The following is a 20,000-nucleotide window of genomic DNA, read 5'->3' as shown; positions in this document are numbered from 1 at the left end:
ATCTTTCTAATTAAATCAGTTTTCTGTGAACATGCAAAAAAAAAATGTAACAGCTACGTATTGTAAAAGCAATAGCACAAAGGATCTAATTAGTTATTAAAGTTATTGTTATCTTCATGCAAACACAGTTGAATGGGACACTTAGTTTCTCTGTTACATATATCCTGCTACATCATTGTTACACAAGGAATAATAATGATCGTTCTGATTAACACAATTTTCTTGCCACTATGCAAACAAAAATTATATATAATAGCCATATTTTGCATAGGCAGTAGTTCCGTTTTGTTAGATTTACAATATTTCTACCAATTTTTCAATTAAATAACACTAGATATAGTAATATTGTCATTAAACTATATCCCATAATAAACTTATTTGTAAACAACGGCGACTTCGTCGATTTTCCATACTCTGTTCATTCCAAACATCCTATTGCCTTTTCCGCCTTGCCTTTTCTAGCCTGGATTTCAGAATATTACTTCGACTCATTTTCCCCCTGAGAGAGTAAATTTAAAACAACTCAAAGTAATCGTCTCAACTTCAGGCTACACCTTCTCTGATCTGAGTTAAAAGAATATTACAACATTACAACAGTCAACACATACGGTATCGACCATAATAATTTGCAAATAAAAATAATGCAGCACTTTGCATCGCGGGGGCAGCTGTAGTGTCAACTATTACTAGTTATGATTATCTCAATAGATGGAGAGATCGGTTAGAGACTAAATGTGCTTTTGATACTTCGTGCAAATCTGAATTGGATTCGAAGTATCCTCTCACATGGCAGGCGTCCACTCCAATTATGAGGACGAGTTCAGAGAAAACATTGCAGCTGCATGATCCTTCAAGCCTTGGTTTTTCAAAGCCGGAAAATGGTTAAAAAACAAACTTAAGAAAAACAAAATACGAATTGACAGGATGGTGCTCACGGGATTGAAACACAGATAGTAAAGACAACATCAACTTTTAAGAGCCACGAAAAGCAATGTTTAGTGAAAAAAAAAAATTCGTCTTTTACTTGCAGCATGCATTTTGCTGTATATACCTATTTCCCTCTGCAAATTAACAAAGTGGAATGACCATATTTAACATTTTTACTGTGATCATATCATTCCCATTTCTTCGTTTTATGATAACGCCAGAGCGAAGAAACGCTGAACACATTGGTGTCTCAATCTCTCAGATCATTCGGGAATCGAACGCCATTGTTATGCAAACAGTTTCTGTTGCTTGGCGTAAAAAGATACGAGGGCCGCTGTTCACACTACTAAAAAGAAACAATATTTCAACGGAGTTCCTAGCGATCGAGTCAAGGATTAATTACATCGCCAACTTTTTACAAAGCGAACAGAATGGTTTAATGGTAAAACGGTTACAATCGCGTTATAATATATGTCAGTTGTTTTAATATGTCACTTTCGTTAGCGTTGGAGTTGTCTTTGCTAAACTCGACAAATAGTTAATTTTCTATTGTGTTGACAGTAAATAAGAATTGCTACGCAATATGAAAAAACCGGTTCCAGGATGCAATGTTTGTCATGTGACTTTTTAAATCGAAAATAATGAACTGTAATGAAAGTACACGTCGTTTCATTTTCTCATGTGTGTGTTTCCAAAGGACTATTCGGCAGTCAGAAACAAATATTCTGTTTGATCATTGGCATCTACATATTCTCCTTTGAGGCACTTTCCGCTTCTCTTTTGTTTGCTTGTGCAAGTTTTGATCGGTGATTGGTCGAGATGGCCCGGGATGGATCTGAACTGTTGTGAATGACTCCCTTATCAAAGAATCCATGACAATTCCTTTGATTGAGAACAACCTTTCTTTAACCACTTAACTCTCTCAGCTCGCAATCCGCGTTCACTTTCTTGGTAGACCTAATCCCAAATAGTAATCTTGTAAAGTAAGGGATGTGATTTCCGACAGACTAAATTTACGTTCGAGAGGTCGATAGTCGTTGTCACTGTGTTTTGTGACTCTTGCTCAAAGCAAGGCTTCTCCAAAGAGCGAAGCTCTGTGGTCGCTGCGCAGTGCATTCTGTTTGAAAACGCGATACAGCATGGAAAAAAGCCAGCTTAACCAGAAAGGTTGAGATTCTGCAATACATTTGTCATTTCATGGTCATTTCATGCTTGTTTTTAATATATATTTTTTCTTAAAGTTTAGTAATCGCCTTCCGATGTTCTTCTGGCTACAAAGGTTGAACGTAAGTTTGGTTTGAATCTTGCGTGAGCATTGAATAGAACTTTCACTACATGTGAGTGGGTAACGTTCTAAAGACCTTTGTGTGGCGTCAGGGAATGGGCAGAATACGGGAAGTTTGGCATCATCAAAAACAAGTTTGTAAAAGAAAAACCAGTCTGATGAAGAGCTAACGTCAGATTTCAAATAATCAATTTCTATTCTTCAGCTTTTTTAAATAAAACTTTGTTTGGTGCGATGTGGAAGGTCCATTTGTCCAGCTGAGTTTCCAATAGTTTAAACAAAACTACTCGATTTCTGTTCAATGGCCATGCTATCCAAACATGTCTGTATTCACATTGCGAAAAACTAACATGGCGACCTCCATTGTCATTAGTTATTTCAACAGCAGGCGAATAGAATTGAGACTGGTTTTGTCACCAAGCAACTTTAAGCAAACAAGGGAAAGTTAGCCGATTTATTCCGAGCTTATTGCTTTACTGAGAGAACAAAAAATCAACTTTAATCAACCTTAACCCTTTAATTGAATACTCCTGGGTGTAGCGCAATATATCTTTAAGCCTTACTGATTTTGAGACTTGTGACACTCTTAAGAGGGAATCAAGCATGGCCAAATTATTGCTCATGGTGGTCTCTTTCGGTGCCTTAAATCATTGGTAAGTTCTATAAAGCTACGTAAGTGATATTCGGTTTTACTAAAACGTCTATAACATGTATGGGACGACTTCGGCAGCGATTGGATTTGGCTTTTGTCGTCGCGTATTCAATTCCAACGTGTTTCCAAAATAGACAATTGACAATTGCTTAAGCTGTCGAGTTAAGTACGCGAGTTAAGTACCTGAGGATCAGCTCTACTTTCTGTCTCTTTCCATTTGGGTTACTTAATGCAATTGTGTCTATTTGAATTGTTACTTTTCATTCGCGACCCTCAAAAGTATACAAGACTTTGGGACGCGGCTTATGACTAATGGGCTTACCTTTTATACTGAAGGGCTAATACGTTCAAAAGAAACCGTGGTGCTGTGTCATTGGGGAGTGTACCACGAAAATTTGCTTTTATCAAACGAGTTGATTAAGGGAAATTGGCCACCGTACGACTGAAGATTTGTAAGCTGGCGTTTGGAGAGTTACGCCTTCATCAGGACGAAATACATATATCAACTGGGGGCTTCCCAGGGGTTTAGGGGAACAAAAGAACATGGCTAGTTTGACCTCGGGAATAAAGCCTTTTAGGGATCAAAAAGCTGGAAACAAGCTTGGAAGTAATTTCGGGAACAAGGGAACACAAGCCTCTCAACTCGACGCCGGTTTGATTAGACCAAATTTGTCTTAAACTTTTAGCTTTGTTACAACAAATCAGAGATATATAGCAGCCCTTTCTTGATTATTCCTTAACTATTGAAGGACTTTGAACTTCAAAGGAAGAATTAAATTATCCTCGAAAGTTATTTGGTAGAGTTTTTCTCGAGACAGCTTGTTTAAAGTTTAATTCGAATTTCTTGTGTGGCTGAGGCCTCTTAAAACAGATATGTGATGAAAACGAACGAAAAATACTCGAAATGTGGTACGTGCCGCTCGCCACGGGTGAGCATGCACTTCTCTTCGAGTGTATGTTTCTTGGGGTTGTTGTAGTCGTGGTCCCGTTGCTTAAGCCCACTAACTTCGCCGAAGTAACATAGACTGTTAAGTACTTTTTCTTGGAAAATAACGTTTTAATTACCGCTCCATTCAGTGACGGCGGAGCGTTTTTTGTATTGGGGGAGGATGGGGCTAACAACTAAGTGCTGGAGACGCTAACTTGTAGGGGGTCCTGGGGAGGTTCTCCGCCAAGAAATCTTGAACCTTGGGAATGGTACTTTCAACATTCTCGAAAACCCCCCCCCCCCCCCCCCCCCGGCTCCCCGTCCCTGCCATTTGCACAAGCTGTAATCTTTGACTTGTCATTGGCAATTACTTTGACATTTTCTGGAGAATCTGAAAAGTGCAAGAATACTGTAGTCCTTTTTCCCCAAAGACAAAGAAATTTAAAATTCTTTGCGCTAAAAAGGCAAAGGAATAAAATGAAAGTTTTCCACTCGATTGGTTATCAGTATCACAAGTAACTCCGGTATCTGTCATTTACGAAGAAACAGTTATAGCTAGTGCATAGTGTTTCGAGGGTTTCCTACATTAATTTCCTAATCACAAACAACTGTTACTGGTATAAACCCGATTAAAATTGCTATGACTAATGGTAATAGTCAAGGAAACATTATACGATAGCAAATTGCTTATATACTTGCCTTACTTTGCCGAAAAACACTTGTTATTCAAACAGAACTGACTTGTCCCAATGGATGATTTATTCAATCAATGAGTTTATTTTGGGGCCAATTCGTTAGCTTACTTGCCGCAACCTTTCTATATATTGTAGCTGGTCTCATGAAATTTCCCGTCATAGAATAACCAAGCAGCCATCCTCGGAAACTAAGGACGCCCTCCAAGGGAATTTTGGGGAATAAGGAAGATGGCTAATTTGAACTGGGGGACATGGGAACAATGTCAAAATATTTTAGGGCACAAGGGAACAAAATCAATTTAAAAAAATTTTAGGGATGAGCTGGGAACAAGTTTGAAAGTAATTGGGGGAACAAGGGAACACAAGAAAATATTTAAAGGAGGGAGGGCCTTATTAAGAGTGTGATGTGACATCCCAGGGAGGTTCCACCAAGGACAAGACGATCGGGGTTCTTCTGATAAACTTTCACCATTTCCGATTAATTTTGCCCGTGATTTATTCGACCCTTCCCAACTGACCACCTCCGAGGATGGTAAAGGCCTGTTAATTCAGATGCGAAACTGAATCCCAGTTAAGATTGTTTCAAGACATTCATTTCTTTTCTCCTTTTGCAGCTTTTCCGATGCTAGCGGTGAAGGTAGGATGTTGAGAACTCTTTTCTTGCCCTCTATTCATTTCGTTTGTTTTGTAGTCAGCGATAGTTCTTTTAAATTTTCGGGATACCCTTGGGTTTGCTAATTGTGGGCAGGGCGAAGAACTAAGGAAGCAAAGCAAATATTGTTAATTAACCTTACTCAAATAACCGATATATTACTCCATCCAGAAAGATGGAAGAAAATAATGAACACAAAGCTCTCGTCCAATCGCATAAGAGCAGTGATTATTGAGCCCTGTGAAGTGCACATGTCAAAATTTGATCGAGTTTAACATTTGTAGAACAAATGTTCAGCATGCCGGCACGCGAAAATACAACATCGCATGACTATCATGTATACAAAGATTGCATGGTTTCAAAGTATCGTCGCCTGAACTCGGCCGACCCAATTCCGACAATCGACCGAATCTTTCCGCCGAATAATTCGGCGAACCTCAAACAGAATTTCCCTGTTTCAGTCCTTGCTCAAAAGAGCTTTCTGTACATAGGTCTGAGTCAGGTCAAATTAATTAAACGGGTCTAGGAAGTGAAATGTCTTTTTATTCCGGCATTTTTTTCGAGAAAAACACGTATTGTAAAGCGGGACCCCGTAGACAAGCGAATCAGTGAAGTGTGACTCCAATACCTTGAACACGAACGATTCACACATTTTGAACCACACATGTCCTAGTTGTAGACTTTGAATCCTGTTCTCAGAAAAGGTCTTTTTCTTTTTTTGTTAAAAATAAAGGTTCAGACAAAAAGATTAACTTGTAATTATTCTACTAATTTCGAGCATAAAGCCCACTTTCAAATATACCATAGTATACTTTGTTCGCCCTTCAAAATTTTGCTTTAGTATTGTTTTTTCTATTTTCTCTTGGGATCATTGAAAGTCCCGAGAGAAACTGGAAGCTATGCTTATGCAAATCAAAGGGTATTATGGTATTTTTCAAAGTGGCCTCTTGTTTTATCAGTCGTGCAGTACTCTACTTGGCTTTCCTAAATATTCTTGAATTCTGTTGATTCCTTCTTTCTTTTAACGGGAACAGTAATGGTAAAGGTATCATGATGTCTTTTTTAAGCTATAAGGAGGAATACGTTCCAAAAATATATCCCGTATCGTAATGGCCGGTGTGAGCCCAGGAGTCATAAATTATCATAATTAAGTAAAATACGATCGTCCGGGTGGGTGTAGTCCTGAGAAGGACTGTTTGAGATAACACTGTAAATGTCATCTCAAACAGTCCTTCTCAGTACTACACTCACCCGGAGGATCTTACTTTACTTAATTATGATATATCCCATGTATAGCTACATACGATATCAGTTTTTGTTTCAGGTCTCATAAATGTTCACTCGACCACTTCCTGTTTGGTGGTAGGATCACTTTCTGTTCGGGGTAGCGGGTTGTTGTGGTATTCTGGGAAATCACGTGACAAGTAAATGGATAAGAGCAGGGAATAAAAAATGTTGTGTTGCCTGAAAGATGTCTTTCTTTTTTGTGTATATTAACCTTCTTACTTCTTAATTCTTTTCCTTTGCTTTGCAAAGCCATGTGCAAGATGAAAACTGAGGACAACAAGTGCTGCGTTTTCCCTTTCGTCTTCAGGGGAACAACCTATAGCGCATGTACCTCTGTCAGTGGCAGAAAACCCTGGTGCAGTCTGTCGCCAAACTATGATAAGGATAGACAGTATGGACATTGTAAAGGTATTGAAGTGAAAAGAACACTTTTAATTAACTTTACGACTGGACTCAAAGCCCTCTTCGAGGTATTTGAGAACTAATTAAAAGCATAGAATGCATGTCGAGAAATGCACCTAATTAGGTGCACGCCCAATTTTGTCCTTTAACTTTTCTACGCCAATGTTGAAAAGACAGGAAAGGAACGACCCACACAACAAAGGAACTGGAACAGCTTTATATCAAATCACATAACAATGGCGGGCAGGCAAAACACACACGGAGGTAAGACGTGTGCGTGCCTATACTACTGAAAAAGCCGAAGGCACTGCCTGCTTGCGCTACCTATTTCCAACATTAAGGTAAGAGTAAAGGGTAGCGTTATTTTTATCTTATGGTAAATACAGCATTTGGGGACACTTTTAATTGTCTTTATTATTCCACTATCAAGAGAATTATTTAACGCGCCAAATATGAGACGGTAATAATAATAATAATAATAATAATAATAATAATAATAATAATAATAATAATAATAATAATAATAACAATAATAATAATTTATTCATTTATAGTGCGCTTTTTAACATGCTAGGTGATCAAAAGCGCATTACAACAATAAATAACCTAAAAACTATTAATACAAATTTTCAGAAATATACAAACATATTTAATATCTAAGAGATATTAAAAGCTAATTTAAAAAGATAAGTTTTAAGATTGGATTTAAAAGTAGAACACTGTGTCCCGGTTTGACAGGTTTAGAACAGAGCAAATACGGACGGAACGGAGTTTTTCATCTATGCAAAGCCTGAGAATTTAGCTTGTCATCGTTTGTCACTCGGCATTTTGTGTATCCAGTCAAACAAATAAAGGACATTTGAATGGTTTCGTGTGACTGTGTTGTTTTCGTCATTCGCACGCACCTCATTATGCAATCGATACGATTCTTCGTCAATGCAGGAAGAAGCCAAACTACTAGAAAATGGCTTAATAGTGGAATAATAAATCCCTTATTGGATGCTTTTACATATAATACGCGTGGTCATTAAAAATAATACGCAAACTCGCAAATATCCGCGCGTATTATATGTTTAACCATTAAATAAGGTGTATGTATTCGGAGACACTTGTGATGTGGAGGTTGGGGAAAAGACGCTTATTGAAATCTGCCTGCATCTAATTAGGTGCATTCCTGGTCATATCCGAAGCAAGGACGGCATCGGCTATGACTTTTTATATAGAAATAGGACGTTTTCAACCAACCTCTAGGGACACCAATAACAATAGAGAAATGTACGACTTCTCGTGGACGAACAAAAGAAGCTAATGAGAGATCTTTTCTTTTCGTCCACCAACATGGCCGAGATGACGTCACTTGAAAACCTCTCGAAATCCTTTCGTGATTAGTCCAAGTCATTCGACATGGACAGTGTGTATGACCTTTCCAAAAATAAAATTGGAATGAATAGTATATGTGTTTGGAGAGAAAACTGACAATTTAGTATTATTTAGTTTTCCACATAACCTCAAATTTGATTATTTGGCATTGTCATCAGGAAGAGAACTGCGCGAGGTAATGTACCAAAATGTAAAACGTACGTGCAGAGCGTGGGAGCAGTTCTCGTAGACATACTCGTGAGGTAGGTAGGTGGCGCACGACTTGCTTTGGCTCCCACAGCCAGTGGTTGCCTTGGTTACCTTGATGTGACTAAGAGCATTGCAACTACCCATGGACTCCCGATCAGGTATTCTAGGGTTGTCGCTAGAAATGTGATTTCGATGATAGCACCTTTGCAATCAATCTTCAAAGTTTTGTATCTTGATTGTTTCAATAACAGTTTTATTTACCTGTTTCCAGATAGATTCTCTCGTTTTGTTTCTTCTTAACGCATAGACTTTTTCACCGCTGTTTTCAAAGATCCATTCTGCATGCATGGCAATACGCCATTTCCGAGTTGCTGTTTGTCTCGGTTTCGAAGTGAGTCTTGGTGCTCAACTATTGTAAGGGAAATGACTTTGAGTTACACAAGAATACGCAACTTATTTCCATTTGAATGGTTGTGCACCAGGACTCGCTTTGAAACTGCGGCATGCAGCAACTCGGAAATGGGCTATTTTAACGTCAACCCGGTATTCAAACCATTCTCCTCCCTTGCTTAGTCGTAAGCCAAACTATGGTCAGTTTTTCCACTTTTCAAAGCCACGAAAAAGCGGGCTTTTTGGGAAAACGATTTCAAAACCTGATTTTGAGCGAAACGGACAAAATCATGGTCATGAAATAGCCCACGTTTGATATAGTAAAATTCAGTTCTAAACAAACGGCACCATCTCGAGGCTCTGGGGAATAGGACTGAATTTTAATATATCAAAAGTGGGCTATTTGGAAACACGGTTTTTTCTTTATTGACAGGAATGGAAGGCGTAATCAGTGGAGATGACCAGACATGGGTTTACGGAAATGGCCGTTACCTTGGAAAAGACAATGGAAAATGGAAATCTCCTACCCGGTTAGAATGATGTTCCTTCCGTAAGCCAATGTTGCCAATTTGCTTTTAGTCCCGCGCCGGCGCGGGCTAACAGTCTCCTTGACTTTTAGCTATTTTATGTTTTAGTGGCCTCATTGAACGCATTCTATTCTTGACGCTCCTGAAAAAAATAATTTGCCTCTGGAACTGTATTTGTATTTCCAGCGCTTGGAAAAAACTGTCCGTGACTTCAGGCTATGCATGTTTCTCTACATGACCGCATGCACCTATCTGAGATATAATGCCCATTCTGTAATAATTGCCGGATTGGACCGTGTCTTACTATCTGCGGAAAGCGTGTAGGTTCTTTGATTTCCGACCGAATTCAATGAACAAGGGTGTGTTGTGATTAGGGCCATTCGATTTATTGAGCTTGTCAAAGAAAACTTGAAAGTCGAACCATTTTCAGATGAAGAGACAGTGCGGCCCAACGATTAGGACGTTTTCTTTGAGATTCGGACATCCCGTGTTCAAGACCCGTTCTAACCACTCCTTGAATTTCACCCTGGTTGCCTCTGTTTCAAACGTCTCAGCCGTACGTGTCAATACTCAACTGGTTTTCCACCATCTCTTTGGGATTCTTGAAAAAAAAAGGCATTTCATTTGCCCGGAAAAGCCGATGGGGAGTGGTCGATTGATGTGTGTAAGTATCTTAGTAAAAAGGTAGCAGGTTCTCAGATTGGGTGTTGGCCTTGTCGGAGTTTGCCGAACACACCATCTCTCGCACGGTAGTCGATGCTCTCCTACAAGGCTTACCGGTTAGGTAACGGATAATCTGCCGTGATAATACAATTTAATAAGGTTGACATGATCTGAAGCATTAACTGATTCGACCTTGACCTTCAGCCTTGTTGTTTTTACAGATTCTACTTTCCAGCCAATCTTCAAACCGTTGCAGTCTACGTTAAAAATAATGGTGGCCCCGGAGGTTTCCTTGCATCGTTCGGCAACGGTATTGTTACAGACGCTTCGTGGAAATGCACAAATCAAAACGTACGAAACTGGCAAACAGCAGGGTTCGATGATAGAAAGTGGCCAGCGGCTTTTGCGTACCGTGCAAACAGTGTTAATATAAAAATTAACGGAATTGCATCTGAAGCGAAGTGGATTGGGACCAGGCAAAGGAACGCTAAGGGCTTATATTGCAGACGGCAATTGACGGTTTTCGGAGACTTACCAATGATCGGTGGAAGTAAGCAGCCCATTTCCTTTTTTCTTAAGGAGTATTCATGAATAGGCAGTCATGGAAGGTTTTTTGTCATTTAGCAGCCAAACTTCCTGGAGATCATTTTCTGATCTTCACTCATACCTAAGCTATTCTTGGAAAGAAATCAATGTGTATAGTTGAAGTGCGGTTTATAGACAAACGAGAAAAGTGATCCTCGCACTTTAGTGGGGCAATTGCTTGAATTGTCCAGCTAAAGTGCAAGCGTCACTGCCACACTGCCTAGCCGCTTGTGAATGTTAAATGAATGAAGAATCGCTTTATTTTTTCTTTTATACATCCAAGGTTGTGATAAGCCACTTGGACTGCAAAGCGGTTGGGTGAAAAACAGTCAAATGAAGGCATCGTCAGAATGGAGTGACACCCACGCGGCTTGGAGAGGACGGCTTTACACGCCAAAGCAGTTTTCATACCCTGGTGCCTGGTGTGCAAGGTACACCGACACCAATCAATGGCTTCAGGTCAGGGGTGTAAATTAACATATTAGGAACTATATAATGATATGGGAATTGAGAAACGAAAGAGTGTTACAGAGTCGACGCGTGTTCCATTAAGATGTCTCTCCAAACCATATCAGTAATAGTAACGTAGATGATCGTGACGTTAACTGAAAGGGAAATTGCACTTAGACTCGCTTTGAAGAGGAGGTAGACATGAAATGGAAACAATGGCCTATTGTATGTTATATTACCAATGAATATTGCACAACGTAGAGAAGGATCGTGAACGGGCATTGAATTGGTTTTATCGCTCAAAAGGTTTTTTTTTTTTGAAAATGACATTTCGGTGGTGTTAACGTAGCTCCCTATTACTTTTAACAGGCTTACAGTTCGGATATTCAGCTGAAGTATGCTCTCTATATATTTTAACGCTCTCACAGTCCTTATTTTTTTCATCCTCGTTTTATTGTTTCCAAGAAAAATGTTGCAAATTTGGCATACCCACAGGCAGCAAAGACAATAGTTTTTTTGAGTCATGCTCATTGAAACTGTAAACCATTATTTCTCTTTAGGCTGCATTTCAGCGTCCTGTAGACATTACTGCCATCGCTACCCAAGGACGAGCTGATTACAACCAATGGGTCTCTAGTTTTACCTTAAGCTATAGCGAAGATGGCGCCAAATTCACCGTGTATACTGTCGGTGGGCAACAGAAGGTTTGTTATGATTTGCTAATTTGGAATTCATTTTATGTGTTTTTGGCTTAGCTTGTAGAGGCTTAATATTCCTGTAATTCTTGCATGCGATCCCTTAACATTCACCCTTGTCACACGGCGGCCATATTGTCCCTGGAGACCAAAAAAACTTTGTTTTACAACGCCAAGCCTCACACCCATGGTTTCCACTGCGAGGCTTGGCGTGGTAAAACAAAGCTTTTTTGGTCTCCCGGGACAATACGTCCACCATGTGACAAGGGCGAATTCGAGAGGATTTTTCGTGACGGTTGAAGTGCTGTTTCGTGTCTATTTCATAGCGCCGTTAAAGGGACACTGTCCTCGATTTTGAGCACCGGCCTCGTCGTGCTTTCGCCGTTGAAGAGTTAATTACTTCTCGGATCATGTTACCGTTGTGCCTCCTCCTCAAGGCAAAAACCTGTTAAACTGATGCATTTCGTAATGTTTGAGTAATTAACAAGACGCCTATGTAGCAGTAACTCCGGCCGACCACTGTGGGGATGAGTAGGTGTACATATATGATCCAATGCGAGGGTTTGTCTTTGTCCCCATCACCATACAGCTTGCGGAAGATAAGTGAGGAAAGGGCACTTGGGCTTAGCCACTGCGATGGTTTCTCCTTAGGAGCACATATTAAAAAAAAAAAAAAGGAAAAAAAAAAAACGTAGATTTATTGCGCTCTCTACAACTCTCCATACAGAAAGAAACTTTACTTCCCCACAATTTGACCTGCGAGGCGTCCTGGCCAATCTCGATCCAGCCATTGCCTAGCGATGGGAATTTATTTTATTTTATAACTGTCATGTTATTTACTCTTTAATTTACCGCTTAAGTTGCTCTGTCTGTTAGATCTTCTTCCAGAATAAAGTAGGTAAAATTTGATTGGTTAAACTACGGGAAAGGAATGTTAGTTTCAGGTAAGCAGGCATTTGAGTGGGGAGGTGAAATACGACTCCCCTAAAAACGACTGCGTGGGAGGCTAACAAGACCACTTCTTTCTCTTTTTTTAATCTATTCCCATAATGTTGAATACGTGCGCATGCCATATGTTTTAAATTATGCCATATAAAATTGACTTCCGATTTTGGTACGCTGCAGTTAATATGCCCAATAATGTTGATTTGTGTTCACGTTGCCTTTTTTTCCATATTTTCGTGCTCAAGGTATTTACCATTGCAGTAGCTTTAAATAGTACCCAGAATTAGTTTTTTAAGAGCTAAATACTTTCACGTTATTAAACTTATCCATCCATCCATCCATCCCTTCCTTCCTTCTTTCATTCATTCCTTCCTTCCTTCCTTCATTCCTTCCTTCTTTCCCCCCTTCCTTCCTTCTTTCCTCCCTTTCTTTTTAATTCCTTGCGTGTTTTCTTCCTTCCTTCCTCCTTCCTTCCTTCGTTCTTACCTTCTTTCCTCCCTTCGTTCCTTTCTTCCTTCCTTCTTTCCTTCCTTCCTCTCTCCTTCCTTCCTTCCTCCTTCCTTCCTTCCTCCCTTCTTACCTTCTTTCCTTCCTTCCTTCCTTCCTCCCTCCTTCCTTCCTTCCTTCCTTCCTTCCTTCCTTCCTTCCTCCCTCCTTCCTTCCTTCGTTCTTACCTTCTTTCCTTCCTTTCTTCCTTCCTTCCTTCCTTCCTTCCTTTCTTCCTTCCTTCATTCGTTCGTTCATTCATTCATTCGTTCACTAACAAAGTAATAATCCCTCCATTTACCTTCTAGGTGTTCAAAGGAAACAGTGACAAAAACACAGTTGTTAAACACAATATTGTACCCAGTATAACAGCCCGTTTTGTCAGGGTTCATCCGAAAACCTGGCAGGGACATATCTCTATGAGAATGGAGCTTTATGGCTGCTTGACAGGTACGTTGGTGAAACTTTTTTGGTGTCTCTAATGTCTCGATTAATACCATAAATGATAGCACTTTAAATAAACTTTGAAACTTGAGGCCCAGTGGTTAGGGTGCTTGCCTTGAGATCCTGGAATCTCGGGTTCAAGACCCGTTCTGGCCACTTGTTTAATTTGCTCCTTGGTAGGCCCTAGCTCAATTTCTAGGCTGTACTTGTAAAGCAGCCAACTAGTTTGCCTTCGACTAGTTGGGATTCTTAAAACTGCTGTAGTCGTTTTGTTTTGTCGTTTCGTTGATTGTGTTTCATTGGGACTGAAAAGCCCCTATGAGGAGTGACCAATGATATATGTATTGTCGATATTACTGTGTTGTATTGAGGTGCAATAGAAAATCGTGCCCCGGCCTTGTGATAACTCAAAAACCCCCAAAAGACTGCCTATAGGGTATTTGACAGAATTGAAGCGAAGTCTATAAAATCACGTGTTTTGAATTTCAAAATAATAATTGCGGCGTTTATATTGCAGACATAACCCTTCTGGATGCATAATGCGCCTTTGGGGTTATTCATCTTCTGTAAAAGGGGCCAAATTAATGACCACTTATATTGCTACTATGGTAAAAAAAAGCGGTTCTTTTTTTTTCTTCAGATTTTGAAAGTGTGTTTTCTTAACATGTGACTGGCAAAATGTTGAGTTTTGGATTTCACAGTCCGCCATTACTCACGTTCAAAACTGACCGATTGGACCCAGAGGGTTGGATCTAGGGATCTAGGGAACGTGACGTCATTTCCTCACCAGCTTAAAATTACAGCGAGTAACTGCAGCTTGTTATATATGCAAAACACGAGTTTAAAAGCCTGGAACCCCCAAACTCCCGTGCTGCATATTAATTCAGTCGCGTGCACACACACTCATTGCATTCTTAAAGGCTGGTTTCCATATGATCGCAGACGATCGCGAATCGCAGATCGTAGATCGCAGAAAGTTCTGCGATCGTTTGCGATCGTGATCGCAGACGAGCGCAGAAGATAGAACCATGTTCTATCTTCTGCGATCTTCTGCGATCTTCTGCGATCGTCTGCGATCGTTTGCGATCCTGCGATCATATGGAAACCAAAGTTCTGCAATCTGCGATCGAAACGTATCCCATGATAATTTTAATTCTGACTCAAATGATTCAACGCTTCTTAGCAACAAAGCCTGAATGTTCGTTTATGTTCGTTACTGTTCTGTCAGAAACACGAAGTTCTCTCAGCAGTGTGTGGAAAGCCCCAAGTTTTTGTCTCTTCATGAATATTTCTCGAACTCAAAACCGATGTTTCCTTCGCTTTTGAAGCTGACGATGCCGTCGCTTCAGGACTAAAAGAAGAAGTAAATTTGCTTGCGCAAAATTTCCTCCTCGATGTCCGCTATGTTGTTTGCTAAGATTTTGCCGCGAGCACAACGCGCGTGTACATTTGACATTTCTGCTGACCGAAATGTATGGCTGCAGCCGGCTCTGCGATCGTTTGCGATCGTCTGCGATCATATGGAAACCAGCCTTAAACTAGTGAGTCTTTGACGTCATTTTCTCCTCGTCCCAGCTCTTTCAAACTAGTAATAGCGGATCGTTAAATAGCAAAATTCCACTTAACATAATCCCTTTAATTTTGCCCATACGATTATTGGTGTTTGGTAAATAGGATTACCGGGTGAATTGTAACTTTTGAAGCTTTTTCTTGCAGTTTGCAAGGTGGATATTGGTATTCTTATGGACGAGTCTGGCAGCGTAAGCAAAGCAGACTTTGAGCGACAAAAAAACTTTGTCAAAGATTTAGCTGACCATTTTGAGTTTGGTCCCAATGCCGCTCAGTTTGGTGTGATTACATATAGCACGGGTGCTCAGCTGGACATTACACTCAGTCAATACAAAACGTCCGCGTCGTTTGCCCAAAGGGTAAACAGCATCAAACATGCAGGTATCGTATTTTTTCGTTTTTTTATTTGCTTGTCTGAAGCGAACAAAAACACTAAACTTTCTCTTGTTTCTGCTTTCCCCGTGCTTCTACAAAGTTTCTTTGGCCAAGAGGTACATCGTCTGCAATCAAAATCATTTCAAAGGCTTACAATTCAATGAGAATCTCTTTTTTTCCTTACGCAAAATTGATGAAGTGGCACAAGAGACATTTTTCTTGGCTTTGTAGAATGAGAGGTGCAAATACTCTGTAAACAGTAGCTTGTAGTCGTGCATCAAGTTAAAAAATGAAAATATTGTCATTGTTCACCTTGTAAATTTTTGAAAAGAAATAGTCAAAAGCAGAGCCAAAAAAGTAAGAATTTTTGAAGGAAAAAGGAACACTAACGTGAAGTTTGTTGACATCTAGACTTAACGAGACACGTACACCTCGTGAAGCTCAACACAATAACATAATTTGTGTCCAGTAAACTGTCCTACTCCTTCTCTCGCCCAAGGTAGACTGCAAAACGAATTTAAATGATTGCAAGTCCTCTAAACTCTTCTCTGTAACTTTGGAATCCCTTGTGTCTCTAGGTGCACAAGAAAAATGACCCCGTAACTCTTTTCCTCAATGAAACTTAAGGTGATTCCCTTGTTTTGCACCGCTTACCTCATAATGCGCATAACATTGCGACTTCGGAGTTCGCGCCGTTTCACGCCGACCATCTGAAGAGAGGCAACAAAGGCCGCTTTTGCGGTTCAAGATTTTTTAAGTGCAATCATGATAACTCTTCTCGGTTAAGAAGGTGTTGTTTTGGAACTCGCCCAAGTCCTTTCGCGGAAAATGATCATTTTGAAGATGAAATTGCCCCTTTGCCACCATTCATCATCGTGTTGCGAAAAAACGAGCACGGTCATCGTGTTGCGAAAAAACGAGCACGGTGACCCCCCATTTTAAATGGCTTTATCTACTCGTAATAAGTACACGGGAAACATAGTTTAAGGAGAAAAAAGTTGGATAGTAGAAGTTGTAGTATTTACATATAAATATTTGGAGACCGACACTGAGTGCAGGGTGATGACTGTAGCGGTCAAATTTGCTTGCAGTTCTTTTCAAAATCGAGCAATTTGAAATCACTTTACTTAAAGATTATAGCCCGGACAAACAAGTAGGTTCAAGTTTTCAGTAATATTCAGTAGCTTTTGCTACATAACAATTTTTCCGATTGATCTAGTTTCGAACGCTTCTCGCGTAATATGGTAAAAAACACTTAGAATAAGGGGCATACAGCGCGAAAACAAGCACGGTGAGCCCATCTTTTTATTGCATTTTTTGAATGTCCTGGGAATGAATATCAATTGTGCCAAGTTTGAAAAAGATGTGGATAGTACGTTATTTTCAAGGCAATTAACTTAAGCAGTGACGAGAATTCCAGTTAGGCCTGGTTTTCACTAGCGACGCAAGCATGAGCACAAGCAACACACGCAGGCGCATTTACTTGTTAATTACTGTCTACTGTTCGAACAAAAGGCTCTAATAAAGTACAAGCTACCGAATTTGCGTATGCTTCTTGTGCTTATGCTTGCGTCGATAGTGAAAACCTAAGAGAATGCTAATGTCAACTTAAGGGAGTTTAAGCAAAGACGACGGCTACGGCAACTACAACGCCACAGAGCAAGAATATTATTGGTTAAAAAAAGGAAACATATAATTGTGCTGCACGTGCAGCACGAATTTCCGTGCATTTTTGGCCGTAGCCCACGAAACAACAACGTGAAATCAGCAAATTTTAGGTTTTGACGGCAACGTGAGAATAGTGAACGATGAACCACTCATTTTCAATTTTTTACTTGAAACTCGTGCGTACCCATCCAATTACAAGACAGTTCGTCCGTGATGTACAAGGTGAACAAGATGGAATAATCACGAAATACCTCCGGTAGTGCTAAGTTATATCTTGGAGTGACGTTTTCATCGACGTCGCCTTTGTCCCTGCTTAAACTCCCTTTTATCGATGTAAATACTGTTAGGGGTAGTTGTTAGCGCACCCCTACCCCCCCTTGGTGCCGAATGGTCACCTGATCATAACACCATGTGTGAGACATTCTTGCTGATTGATCGGTTCTGAGTTTATATTCTGTATTGAATTGTCTTTCATTGTTAGACGGTTCTTTGAAGACGGAGTTTGTGCATCCGTGAATTGCCGTCAAGCCGCGTTACCGAATAAAGTCATCGTTTTGTTATGTCCCACAAATACGATGTTGAAGCTTAAACGCAACAATCCCCTTTACAATGTTTATCGCAATTATTTAAGCATGCCTTGCAAACTTGGACATGATGAAAATGGACGGTTAGGCCAGAGATAGAATCTTTTCATACGAATTACCTCCATGTATTCGTCGAATATGTTTCTTTTAGGATATAGTCCACTCTCGTATTGAATTTAAGTCACTTTTGATAACTTTTATAGTTCTTAAGGGGCTAGCACCTCTGCACCTTAGTGAGCTTATCTCTGTTTTGCCCCCATCTAGTTACACATTTAAATCTAAGAGAACCTTAGGGGATCGAGCATTTTCTTCAGCGGCACCCGCCCTATGGAATTCGTTACCATTAGTAATTAAGAATGTTAATCAGTCCATCGAGTCATTTAAGAAGAAACTTAAGACCCATTCATTCACTAGAGTTTTAACCGGGTGATAGTCGTATCAATGTTTGTACATATATGTATTTATATTTAGATTTTTTATCTTATTTGTTTTTCTAGCACTATTATTGTTGGTGTTGTTTCATTATAACGAGTTTGTAAATAGCGCACTTAAATATGTATATATATCACTGCACGAAAAAACGGATTTACACCAAATTTGCACAGAGCAAATATAATGCAAACATATATTTACTCTAGAGCAAACCTGTAGCAAACATGGTAAATGCCACATTTGCTACTATATTCACACAGGTGTGAAAATATGGTGCAAATGTGGCATTTACCACGTTTGCTACAGGTTTGCTTTAGAGTAAACATATGTTTGCAATATATTTGCCCTGTGCAAATTCGGTGAAAATCCATTTTTTCGTGCAGTTGCGCTTTACTAGTCACTACTACTACTACTACTACTAATAATAATAATAATAATAATAATAATAATAATAATAGTAATAACTGAGTACTGTTTAACTTTGATACAATTACCGGTAAAACGCCAACGCAAGCAAAACTGGGGCGGAAAATACCAGCGAGGCAATGCAATAAAAAACTAAATCGCAACAGTAAGTAGCAATTGTTAAAACATCGAAAAGAAGAGAATTGAGAAAAAAACAAATTACAGACAGCTTGCATTTGAACCTAGTGAGCGAAGACCTGATTTCAAAGTCAGAGTTGTGCCTCTTGTGATAAGTGCACTCGGTGGAGGTATAAAAAGACGATAAAGGAACTGGAAAATATTTTTGAAACAAACGATTTGTGCAAACAGGTTTTGCGGAGATGCAGTAGACAATTTTAATGGACAGTGAGACAATAATCGGCAAAGTGTTATCAGGACTTGTCCAGAGTGACATCGAGCAAAATTCATGATAAAAACGAAGTTGTGAAAGGGGCCAACAAAATTCTTGGTGGTCCCTCAATTAGGCTGTATTGTTTGAATTTGAAATATAGCTATAATCTTTACATAATAATAAATAATGTACTTTGTTTCTTTGTTCTTCTTTCTATTGACTTGGCAATCTGATCTGTTTTCCCTCTCTTGTCTTTACATTCACAATGATATAATTGACTGAAAATGTTTGGCTTGTAGGTGGATGGACATTCACTGGGAAAGCTCTCCAGTTGGCGTATAATCAGCTTTTCGTCGCTGCCAAAGGTGCCCGAGGGAACGTAGCCAAGGTAAAAGAGAAAAAAAGTCAATAGAATGGTCGATATTAACACTACACTGAATTGAAGGTTTTTACTCCTGCGATAAAAGGTCATATTTTTAAACCGAAACAGTCAAGAAAAGGTTAATAAAACGTTTAAGATTTTTGACGCCACGTCAACGAGAAAGTGATTAAAAAATGGTTACTTCACGTTTGTTAAAAGCGACAGCAGGTGCTGTTAAACTTTTACTCCTAAACTGGACCCCATTATCTGGCATTAAACATGATAATAATAATAATAATAATAATAACAATAATAATTATAATAATAATAATAATAATCATAATGATAATAATAATAATGATAATAATGATGATGACATCTTTAAAACATGCTTAAGGTTTGGTGTGAACGGGGCATAAGACAATTAACGTCAAAAAAAAAAAAAAGTAGCCACATTCACCCTACAGGCGGACCTGTAACACTTAGCTTAAGTTTTGCAAATGGAGCGCTTTTATTCACGTGACCAAAAGCCATATTGCATTACTGAAACAAAAGAAAGTCTTTGCATAAAAATAGAGTTCAATTCCCTGAGGATTAGTTTGGTACACCATCATGGCCGCCATTCCTTTGTTT

General features: G+C 39.4%; 1 protein-coding gene across 2 annotated transcripts in view; it reads left to right on the top strand.

The window, feature by feature from the left end:
- The first annotated feature begins 1,779 nt into the window (after positions 1–1,779).
- Positions 1,780–20,000, top strand: part of LOC137973830 (uncharacterized) — a 64,111-nt gene continuing 45,890 nt past the window's right edge. The window contains exons 1-11 of one of the 2 annotated variants that reach the window (XM_068820715.1): positions 1,780–2,094; positions 2,169–2,213; positions 5,102–5,124; positions 6,676–6,834; positions 9,221–9,317; positions 10,199–10,527; positions 10,846–11,021; positions 11,573–11,716; positions 13,447–13,588; positions 15,299–15,532; positions 19,306–19,394. In XM_068820715.1, the coding sequence (XP_068676816.1) occupies positions 6,678–6,834; positions 9,221–9,317; positions 10,199–10,527; positions 10,846–11,021; positions 11,573–11,716; positions 13,447–13,588; positions 15,299–15,532; positions 19,306–19,394 (1,368 nt within the window). In that variant the 5' untranslated portion in view covers positions 1,780–2,094; positions 2,169–2,213; positions 5,102–5,124; positions 6,676–6,677. Of the gene's footprint in view, positions 2,095–2,168; positions 2,214–2,670; positions 2,866–5,101; positions 5,125–6,675; positions 6,835–9,220; positions 9,318–10,198; positions 10,528–10,845; positions 11,022–11,572; positions 11,717–13,446; positions 13,589–15,298; positions 15,533–19,305; positions 19,395–20,000 lie in introns of those variants that run through there. The other variant, XM_068820714.1, reaches the window with a different exon arrangement.

The sequence above is a fragment of the Montipora foliosa genome, chromosome 10, assembly GCF_036669935.1.
Source record: "Montipora foliosa isolate CH-2021 chromosome 10, ASM3666993v2, whole genome shotgun sequence".
Classification (NCBI taxonomy): Eukaryota; Metazoa; Cnidaria; class Anthozoa; order Scleractinia; family Acroporidae; genus Montipora; species Montipora foliosa.
The sequence above is the reverse complement of the archived record's forward strand: the minus strand, read 5'-3'. Positions and strand labels throughout refer to the sequence as shown.